At 37.3% G+C, this 11718-nt stretch overlaps 1 protein-coding gene and 1 long non-coding RNA gene across 2 annotated transcripts in view; both read left to right on the top strand.

The window, feature by feature from the left end:
- The first annotated feature begins 1678 nt into the window (after nt 1-1678).
- The window catches only part of LOC142521402 (uncharacterized), a 93651-nt gene continuing 83611 nt past the window's right edge, over nt 1679-11718 (top strand). Inside the window, exons 1-2 of the long non-coding RNA XR_012814163.1 lie at nt 1679-2064; nt 2398-2458. This is a non-coding gene — a long non-coding RNA (uncharacterized LOC142521402). The remainder of the gene's footprint in view (nt 2065-2397; nt 2459-11718) is intronic.
- On the top strand, nt 4639-7392 carry LOC142521096 (bidirectional sugar transporter SWEET1-like). The gene is made up of 6 exons (XM_075624288.1): nt 4639-4752; nt 5283-5319; nt 5454-5549; nt 6346-6631; nt 6799-6918; nt 7190-7392. The coding sequence occupies exons 1-6, from the start codon at nt 4710-4712 to the stop codon at nt 7367-7369; spliced, it is 762 nt and encodes a 253-aa protein (XP_075480403.1). The 5' UTR covers nt 4639-4709; the 3' UTR covers nt 7370-7392.

The raw sequence follows: 11718 nt of genomic DNA, 5'->3' as shown, positions 1-11718 counted from the left end.
GTTTTTCTGGGCACGTTGGTGAGGTCAGTCCAACAATGGTTTAACACCTTGCAGCCCAACTCTATACGATCTTTTGAGGATTTTTCCGCTGCTTTCTTGCACAGGATTTGGTAGCTGCAAAAAACACCAAAAAAACTATTTGAGCCTGTTTGTGGTGAAACAACAAGGAGCTGAAACTTTGCGAGAGTTTGTCCACCGTTTCAACAACGCAGCATTGGAGATACCAGCGGCCTACTCCTGACATCATGATAAGTGCCTTTACCTAGGTACTTAGAGGAGGAGAGTTCTTTAAATCGTTAGTGAAGAAACCTCCATCAAGTTATGATGATCTGTTATCTCGGGCGGAAAAATACATAAATCTTGAAGATGCCCAGCGGCATAAGAGGGTGGAGCATCGACCTGGGAGAAGTAGAGTTGAGGGAGCGGAAAGAGGAAGTAGGGAGAGAGGCGGGGGCTAGAGGGAGGATGATAAGGCTAGGGGCAGAGGACAATTCTCATCCCATGTTCCTCTGGATGGGAGTCGTGACAAGGGTGATGGAAGTGAGGGAGCACGAGGGGAGGTGGGAGAAGTCGCAAAGGGTTGAGTGCAGTGCTAGATTGCCTTCGCGGGATAGACGAGAAGGATTCTCATCCAGGAGTCGACAGAGGTCTCGCTCGTCCCCTAGGCGTGGTCAAGACCCTCCATGGATAAATCAGAGGATCGGGGAGCAGAGAGGGGAAGGTCGATGTCAAGATGTCCCTCAAGAGCTCGTGGAACCGAGGAAGGAAATGAAGTGAGGATAACCACCCTACTGAGAGGAATGATTCATATGATCTCGGGGGGTGCTACTGATAGAGACTCTAGGCGAGCTCGGAAGGCACATGGGAGAAGGTTGGAGAACTTTGAGATATCCAGGGGTGCAGACTTACCACAAGACCCCGTCATCAGCTTTGGGCCGGAAGACCTTCGAGGCGTTGTGACTCCACATAACGATGCCTTGGTGGTAACGACCACCATTGCCAATTATGATGTGGCGAGGATATTTATTGATAATGTAAGCTCCGTAAACGTCTTGTTCAAGAGCACGTTGGATCAAATGAAGATGGAAGGATTTGAGTTTGAGCCAGTATCAACCCCACTGTATGGGTTTGTAGGACACGCCATCCCGCCTTTGGGTCAAATTGTTCTTCCCCTATCCTTATGGACTGATCCTCGGCAGGTAAAAAAGATGATAGCCTTCACCGTGGTAGATACCCCGTCAGCGTATAATGGAATTTTAGGACGGCCATCCCTGAAAGATTTTAGAGTCGTAGCTTCCACTTATCATCAGAAGCTTAAGTTTTCTGTGGGAGAAGGAGTTGGAGTCTTGTGCAGGGACCAAAAAGCCGCGCGTCGATGTTATGAGGGGGTAGTGAAGGAGGAGGGGAAAAGAGCGTGTGTAGAGGTTCACATGATTAAGAGAGGAAGAAGTGAGTGACTCCCAAGGAGTTATAAGAGGAGCATAAAAGTTGGAGAAAGCGCAGGGCAAGGCTTCAAAGAGATCCTGAAATGCTTACCACCTCAGAAAATATTACTCTTGAATTTATTGTTAATGTATTTCATCTTTGCATTTTCCAATGTAATAATTTGGAATTCAATAAAATCAAGTTCTTCTTTTCAGTTCATGAATGGTAGTGTATTATGAAAGTGAGGAAAATTTTATTTTACTGCTAAGGCATCGCCTAGCAGAGGAGCAGAGTTGGGGTGGAGAAAAATTAAATTTTCCTGCTAAGGCATCGCCTAGCAGAGGAGCAGAGTTGGGGTGGAGAAAAATTAAATTTTCCTGCTAAGGCATCGCCTAGCAGAGGAGCAGAGTTGGGGTGGAGAAAAATTAAATTTTCCTACTAAGGCATCGCCTAGTAGAGGAGCAGAGTGAAGGAGAAAAATTTTATTTTCCTACTAAGGTATCGCCTAGTAGAGGAGCAGAGTGAAGGAGAAACATTAAATTTTCCTGCTAAGGCATCGCCTAGCAGAGGAGCAGAGTTGGGGTGGAGAAAAATTAAATTTTCCTACTAAGGCATCGCCTAGTAGAGGAGCAGAGTGAAGTAGAAAAATTTTATTTTTCTACTAAGGTATCGCCTAGTAGAGGAGCAGAGCGCAGGAGAAAAATTAAATTTTCCTACTAAGGCATCGCCTAGTAGAGGAGTAGAGTGAAGGAGAAAAATTTTATTTTCCTACTATGGCATCGCCTAGTAGAGAAGCAGAGTGCAGGGGAGAAATTAAATTTTCATACTAAGGCATTGCCTAGTAAAGGAGCAGAGTTGGGGTGCGGAGAAATTTTATTTTCCTAGTAAGACATCGCCTAGTAGAGGAACATAGTTTGGAAGAAGAGGTGAAATTTTATTTTCCTACTAAGGCATCGCCTAGTAGAGGAGCAGCGTGAAAAATTAAATTTTCCTGCTAAGGTATCACCTAGCAGAGGAGTTAGAAGGTGGAGGTGTTGAATTTTTATTTTCCTGCTAAGGTATCACCTAGCCGAGGAGTTAGAGGGTGGGGATGTTGAATTTTTATTTGCCTGCTAAAGTATCACCTAGCAAAGGAGTTAGAGGGTGGGGTATTGAATTTTGTTTTCCTGCTAAGGTATCATCTAGCAGAGGAGTTAGAGGGTGGAGGTGTTGAGTTTTTATTTTCCTGCTAAGGTATGACCTAGCAGAGGAGTTAGAGGGTGGGGTGTCGAATTTTATTTTTCTGCTAAGGTATCACCTAGCAGAGGAGTTAGAGGGTGGGGTGTCGAATTTTATTTTTCTGCTAAGGTATCACCTAGCAGAGGAGTTAGAGGGTGGAGGTGTCGAATTTTTATTTTCCTATTAAGATATCACCTAATAGAGGAGTTAGAAGGTGAAGAGGTTAAAGCTTTATTTTTCCTGCTAAGGACTATTTTAGCAGAGGAGTCAAGGGCACGGGGAAGTGGAAGTAGAAAAATTTATTTCGTTTGTCGTTAACGAACAATATTTGCCGCTACGAAAATTACGGGGATCGACCTGCCCGGTCAGGTCGTGGAGGTTTGGGGTCAACGCCCCCAAAAGCTATTCAGAAATCACACAACCCTTCGCAAGGGAATATATCAAAATTCTCAACATACTGGACGAGGATGGGCGATGCGAGGACTGGGGCGCCCGGGCGAGGGGCGAGCGTGGCACGGCGTGGGCGAGCAGGCGAGGGGCGAGCATGGTGCTCAAGGCACTCGGGCGAGCACTCGGGCGAGGGGCGAGTGTGGCACGGCACGGGCAATCACGCGGCGAGGTTGCGAGGTGAGAGGCGAGGGCACAGGGGCGAGCACTGACGAGGCTCGCTGTGGTGGGAGGCGAGGGCACAGGGGCGTAGGGGCGAGCGCTGGCAGGGCGAGCGCATGCGCAACTAGAGGGCAAGGCGAGGTTGTGGTGGAAGGCGAGGGCATAGGGGCGTAGGGGCGAGCGCTGGCAGGGCGAGCGCATGCGCAGCTGGAAGGGCGAGGCGAGGCTATGGTGGAAGGCGAGGGCATAGGGGCGTAAGGACGGGCACTGGCGGGGCAAGCGCACGTGCGGCTGGAAGGGCTAGGCGAGGCTGACAGTGGCAGGGCGAGGGGGTGAGAGCTGGAGTAGCGGAGCGAAGGGGAAAGGGGTGTTGTGGTGGGAGAGGCAGCAGGGTTAGGGTGGGCGCGCAAGACGGCGAGGCGAAGCAAGGGTGGGCGAGGCGGTGTGCGGTAGTGGACGAGTGCGCGCTGGCTGCGTGCTATTGAGGGAAGTGTAGGCGATGGCGGGATGTGGCGAGTGATGTGCAGGCGTGGACGAGACAGTGTGGAGATGAGGTTGATGGAGCGATCACTTAGAGTAGATGAGGGTGCGTGGCTGCTGGAGAGGAATGAATGACTATTTTTAGGGGAGCCCCACATTTATCTGACCCTTCACAAGGGGAAGGTGATTTAATTTCTTTCCAAATCTTTGTAGACTAGTGAGCAGCAGAGGAAGGACACACAATTCACATGTTGTAAACCGAGAACGACGCAATTAATCGAACTTTGAACCTACGATTCAGTTCGACTCGGGAGGGGGCAGACCGGTGATACCCCAAGGATGAACCCATCAAGATCCGGCCCAAACTCCCGGCCCATCTCTAAGGCCCACAGGTGACTGGCCCATGACAAGCCCAGGTATTCTCCTATAAATACCAGGTTTGAGCGTATGATAATGGATTCACTATATTATTTTCAGCAGCACCCTTAGCTGCTCCCCCCATATATCCTCAGTCTCTGACTTGAGCGTTGGAGAGGCTACGCCAGGACACTCTCCTGGCCCCCTCCTAACGATCTTATTTGTGATTTCAGGCTCAGGGTAATTTCAAAACCTGCGTCTGGACTAGTGACACTTGCTGAAATCGGATCCTAAATTTCCCGTGAGTATCAGATATCAACACATACATATGCATTGCAGATTTGGGCTTCAAAGAAACTTTTGTTTGCTAAGTTATGCAAACAAAATTCATTCTAAAAAAAAAAAAACAACTTATTTTAGAGTTCGATTCAGGCCCAAAAAAAAGTACATTTAATGCAATAACTAAAATTGTGAGTATTTTTTTTACATATTTAATATGTTTTTGGGTTCTATAAATATAAGTCATCCTTCACCGCTTGGTTAAACCAAGAAACTCAGTTCTTTTCTATAATTTTCTTGAAAGATTTAGTTCTATTTTGTTCTTTAATCCAAGCTGAAAAATGGGTAAAGGCCATGCCCTTCATCTGGCATTTGGGGTTTTTGGTATGTTTAATTAGTTTTAAATTTGTAATATTCAAAATTTTAGAGTGCGTGTCTTTATTATTTTTTTCCCATGATCAAATCCATCTTCTTGTAACCGCGGTTAGCCGGAATGGCCACCAAGGTGGCGTGATCTGCCGATCATGCCTCGGGGTGGTCATTTCGACGGTTCCGTGATTGTTCCTGCGATTATGAGTCATATAACTTCCTTTTGAAGCTTATAATCTTTGTTTTTAAATATAAAATCTTTCTTTGATTTTCTTGACAAATTTCTTCTTCTGTTGACTTGAAAATTGAAGTTTTTCCAACTTGATTTTTTTTTAAAAAAAAATAGTGGTCAATATTTTTTTTGTTTTCCCTTTCTTCAATCTAAATTTTTTAATATTTTATAAGCTAGTGTGCATGCATGCATGCATTTTCATATATTGAATCCATTTCTTGATCATTTAAGCTATTTTTATATATTTTTTTGGCCTTTTAATTTATTTGATTTGATTAATTTTTATCTTGCGTCGGAACTAATTAATTTGCAGGAAATGTTGCTGGTTTGTTCTTGTTCCTGTCGCCAGCGTAAGAATCACATATAAATAAATACATATGATTTTTTTGAAATTTATTTTATTATTTTATTTAATTAAGAATATATTATAAAATAATAATTTCTTGAAAATTTGAACTTGTGCATGCATGCAACTTATTTGAAGGATCACATTCAAGAGGATCATTGCAAGAAGATCGACTGAACAATTCTCCGGCATACCATATGTCATGGCCTTGCTCAACTGCTTGCTCGCAGCTTGGTAACTTTTCTTCGAACCGAAATAATAATACTTATTTTTTTTTATCAGTCAAAAAATTAATCGGTGAAATAGCGATAAAACGTTAAATTTTTGTTTGGAGATTTGTCCATTTGGCTCCAAATCCCTTTTTTCCGCTCTTGATTACACGACAATATCGCATGCAGGGACGACGGACAAACCGAGGGGTAATCGTCTCTGACCTAATAAACATTGTTTTTTTAAAAAAAAAAAATTTCCTAAATATAAGATGCAGTTATTACCAACTATAGTTTCATGATAAAACAACAAACATTTAATTCTTTTTATATACTAAAGCGAGCTTGTCGCGACACTTGCGCAATCAAATACACCGGTCTGTCAGTGTATAAGACACTTTATCAAAAAATGTAACTGATATCGAGAAAACAATGATTACTTATACTGAGAGAATGACAAAAAAAATAACTGTCTCTGCATAGAAAGTATCAAAACTTGTTGTGTGGGTTGTTATATTATTTAAAATATATGATATGTCCAATTATCACCGACTGTAGTTTCTGGTAAAAAAATTAGTTAATCATTTTCATATTATATATAAAACAAGCTTGTCACGACACTTTCAAGATTAAATATACCAATCTATCGATGTATAAGGCATGTGTGAACATCAAATATCCGTATCTGAAGATGTAATTGATACTTAGGATATTAATGATAAAACAACAAATATTCGATCCTTAAACAACATAACATATATATACCGTACGTATGGCGAAACTACGCGCACATACTAAGATGTGTTGCCACATGCATGCAGGTATGGTCTCCCTATGATATCGAAAGACAACCTTTTGGTGAGCATAATAAATGGAACTGGTGCCATAATTGAGACAATTTATGTGCTGATTTTCCTCATATTTGCTCCCAAGAAGGAGAGAGCCAAGATTTGTGGGCTCTTCGCATGCGTTCTTGTTGTGTTCTCCGTCGTCGCCTCGACCTCGGTTCTTGCCTTCCCACATGACTGGAGAGTCAGGAAGCTGCTATGTGGCTTTGCTGCCTCAGTGTTCTCCATTGTCATGTATGCCTCTCCTTTGTCCGTCATGGTAAGATCGATCGTCGAAATCGACATTAATTTATGATTAATAGAAGGATTTCTCGAGTTCAAAATTATTTTTGTTCTCTTTAATCTACTCTATATACATATGTGCAAAAATATTTCTCAATTTATGAATTGGTAATATATAATTTTTGGAATCATTAATTTGTGCAGAGGATGGTGGTACGTACCAAGAGTGTGGAGTATATGCCTTTCTTCTTATCACTCTTTGTCTTCCTATGCGGTTCCTCTTGGTTTGTTTATGGCCTCATTGGAAAGGACCCTTTTCTTTTTGTAAGTTTAATTTATTTATTTCTCATATTCTGCGGCTGTTTGGGCTAGAATTTTTCAAGATAAGGTTGAGCTAGCATTGGCAAACAGCTAGACTCCCCGAACTATCGAAAAATTAGACAAAAATATATATAAAAAGAACAGAGAGAGAGAGAAAAAATCAAGCCACCCGGGCTACACATGGCTACGCCCATGCTCTTATGATCAAATATTATAATTTATTTTCATATTACTTCTTTTTTTTTTTCTAATGATTGTACATTTATATATGCAGGTGCCTAATGGGTTTGGTTGTGCATTAGGTACAATACAACTCATGTTATATGCCATTTTCCGTAAAAACGGACGTCGTCGTCGCACCACGGAACCTAGCACCGATGGATCTTTGGATATACCTAGCGTGGATGGATCCATCGAGATGGAAATGGACGACAAACCTTGTCAATCTGTGTGATCGACAACCGTCGTTTCGTCGAGCGTGTGCAAAGAACGTTATCATATCTCTGTCTAACAATCTCGATTTAGCGCAGCTAGCTATCACCGGGTTGATACGTACATATATTTTTCATACTCGGCCCCGCAATACTATTATATCTTTGCATGCTCATAGAATTACCAAATTCAAGAAGGTATAACATAAATTTTAATTCCGAGAAAATTAATTTAGGTAGCAACCTAATTTATTATATATACCCATCTATCTCAAACTGAGAAATTCTTCTTCTGATTTAATTAATAGTATTTTTCGAGAACATTTATATTTGTTTATAAAAAGATTTAATTTTTAATCGTGTTCAATATTATTTTATTTTTTTAAAATTTTTTTGTTAAAAATAATAATATAAAGATAAAAATGATTAATCTGGATAATCGTTATCCAACCAGGTCCAAACCCATTTTCATCGGATTTTTTTTCCCCTCAAAGGTTATCTCACATAATATGTTAATATATATATATATATATTTGTAATTTTGGTGTTATCAAATTTATATATTAGTCTTATGACATTTTTATTTTTATTTTTTATTTTTATGAGTATGTCTCTTGTGAGACGGTCTCACGAATCTTTACCTGTGAGACGGGTCAACCCTACCGATATTCACGATAAAAAGTAATATTCTTAGCATAAAAAGTAATAATTTTTCATGAATGACTCAAATAAGATATCTGTCTCACAAAATACGACCTGTGAGACCGTCTCACACAAGTTTTTGTCAAATAAATATATAAGGTCAATGTAGAAAATCATAGAGAATTAAAATATTTTGGGGAGTAAATCATATAAATTAAATTTCAAGTTTAAAATAATATCGTTGATATATCATTGATATAACGTTGACATGTGTAGTGTTACCACTGCATCAGTGTTCCCAATAAAAAAAGACAAAAACTTGTGTGAGACGGTCTCACGGATCGTATTTGTGAAACGGATCTCTTATTTGGGTCATCCATGAAAAAATATTACTTTTTATGTTAAGAGTATTACTTTTTATTGTGAATATCGGTAGGGTTGACTCGTCTCGTAGGTAAAGATTCGTGAGACCGTCTCACAAGATATCCACTCAATTGATACAGACCGCATTACACATAATCGCAACTCAAAAGATATAATTATTTATAATACAGTGGAGATAATTAAATATCTTCTTTAGAACCACATAATGAAAAGGGGGCTAAGGACCCTACCTCTGCAAATAGCTTTTAACGGCCGTTATTCATTTTTTCTCTTTAGTGCGTCATAATAACGGTCCTCCGTCAGTGGCGGTAAAGTATCGTACCTTCCAATCTATCTTAAATAATATATTATAGTCTTTCCAAAAATTGAGTTAAAGTAATTCAAAAAAAAAAAATGAGTTAAAGATTTTAATAATATGTCTTTGTGTGTGACGATCTCATAGATTTTTATTCATTATAGACATCTTAAATTTACACATATTTATAATAAAAAATAATATTTTTCGTAAAAATAACTCAAATAGAATATATATTTTATAAAATGATCAATAAGACCGTCTCACAAAAATTATTGTGAAGATTTAAATGTCATCATTTAAATATAGAAACATATATATCGAGTATGCATCTAAAAAAAGAAATTAGATATTCAAATTTGAACTACGATGGATTCCAAGTTTTATTTTACTGATATATAAGTATTTGTGAAATAAGAATGAACTTCAAATCTCGAATCTAAATTCTCTATATGATGTACTTTGAGAAATTGATTTGAAATATATAGATGTTGATTATAGTTATATAGTTTAAAATGAATAATATATCAAATTTTAAATTTGCATATTGATTATTTACACATTAGTAAAATAAATTAGAATGAATTTCAAATGGCACAATTATTGGGTGAACTTGAAACCCATCATAATTAACATAAAATATCATATAAATATGTAAGAGACGAATTTGAAGTTTGTAAGATCTTATTTTTCTAAATAACAAAAATACATTTAAAATCTATTTATTTGAAATACATCAATTCAAACACAACATGTTGCATAGATGTAATGGTCAAGGGTATGTACATATGCATGCATGAATGACTTCGAAAAGCAAATAATATTATTATCATATATACATGTGATAAATATTGTTTGGGGTATCTTGTAGTATAGCCACTCATTGCATATCATCTCTCTTTTAAAAAAATAGTAAATTTTTTATGAGGCGATCTCAAAAAAAATTTATCTATTAGATGGATCGGACATCACTACAAGAAATATGGATTTTCGCGGCGCACATATATGCTATTCGCAGCGTGCAACGCGCCCAGCACAATTATAAGCGCACATGGATGAGTGTGCCATAAATACTACTATTGGCGGCGTGATTTTAATGAGCGTCCAGGGGTGGAGCCACCCAAAGGCTGGGGTGGGCTCCAGCCCAGGGTTAAAAAATAAAAATTAGTATATATTTTAATTACAGACTAGGTTAAATTTTTGTAAAGCCCTTTAGTAATCCAAATATTTATTGTTCCTTCAAGTCGTTGATCTTTTGATTGTCGCTTACAATTTCTTCCGATCAAGTTGTTCGGGTATTTGTACTTTTATTCGATTGAGAGCAGAACGTTATGATATTCTTCTAACGATCGTGTAATCAGTTTGTGAAAATAATGGCATTGAGATACCAGATATGAATGTTTGTTATAGATTTGCTACAGGACGTTCGTGCCATCAAAGAAATTCTAATATATTTGAGCACCATTATCGTTTTGATGTATTTCATGCTGTAATAGATTTTCAGGTTGAAGAACTCAATAACAGATTCAATGATGGGGCTGTAGAACTTCTTAGACTTAGCTCTGCTCTGGAACCTCGAGACAACTTTAAGCTGTTTAATATTGATGCTATTTACAATCTTGCAGAGAAATTCTAGTGATTTCAATGGACAATAACTACATTATTTGAGAAGTTAGTTGGAGCATTATTAGTTTGATAAAATTAATCATGAAATGTTTTAGAATATCTCTACCATTTCTGAATTATGTCGAGGATTAGTAGAAAATGAAAAGGCACAACATTATCATTTAATTGACAGATTGATTCGTCTTGTTTTAACTCTTCATGTTTCTACTGCAACAACAAAACGATCATTCTCAGCTATGAAACTTCTTAAAACTTCTCTTCGAAATAAAATGGAAGAAGTGTTCTTGGCAGATTCTATGATTATCTACATTAAAAGAGAGTTTACTGCAAAGATCGACACTGATTCAATAATTGATGAATTATATTATATGAAAAACTGCGGAACACAACTTCAGTAGTTTATATTTTGTTCGTGTCACTATGTAATATTTACAGTTACCATTAAATATTTGATAAGTGTTTTTTTATTATATATTAGTAGTTTACCATATTTAATATTTTAATATTTAATTTATACTATTTTATTTATTTTTATCAATCATATAGCCTAGGATGAAAAAATTTCCAAGCTACGCCCCTGTGTGCGTCGTTGATTTTTCAAAGCGAAAAATCTTTTTTCTTGTAGTGCATACTCATATTTATAATAATAAATAATATTTTTGGCATAAAAATTAATATTTTTTCATAAATGACCAAAATAATATATATATATCATAAAATTGACTCGAGAGTTCGCCTCACAAAATTTTTTATGTAAAAAATAAATAATAAGAATATACAATTTTTACAGGTTTTTACTAAAAATAAATGTTTTCCTCGAGAAATTGTATAACTAAAATTTATCTTATAATAATTTTATAATGTGTTTAAAAATGAATGAATATTTTTATCTATACACCGAAAATAATATTAGCTACCTAACATATATACCACGATTTATCTATAATATTTTCTAATTTATATTTTAAAAAAAATGAATGAATATTTTTATCCACACACTCAAAAATATCAAAATAATTTGTGGCCAAAGAGATAATGAGTTATTATTAATAATACATACATGCATAACATCATTCGATGTGTCATTCACTCGTACACGCATAATCAATACAATTGGCAGATAAAATAAATATTATATACATTTTAATTTAAAAATATAATTTTAATAAAATAACAAAAAAAAAATCAAAAGTTTTAGAACATGTCTCTTGTCAAACGGTCTCAAGAATCTTTATCTATGAGACGGGTCAATCCTGCCGATATTCACAATAAAAAGTAATACTCTTAGTATAAAATGTAATATTTTTTCATGGATGACCCAAATAAGAGATCTGTCTCACAAAATACGACCCGTGGGACCGTCTCACATAAGTTTTTGCTAAAGTTTTATCATTTAAACTCTATAAAATTTCATGTCAACCGAAG

This window comes from Primulina tabacum, chromosome 12, assembly GCF_025594145.1.
Source record: "Primulina tabacum isolate GXHZ01 chromosome 12, ASM2559414v2, whole genome shotgun sequence".
NCBI classification, from domain to species: domain Eukaryota; kingdom Viridiplantae; phylum Streptophyta; class Magnoliopsida; order Lamiales; family Gesneriaceae; genus Primulina; species Primulina tabacum.
This window is presented reverse-complemented; position numbering and strand designations above follow the sequence as displayed.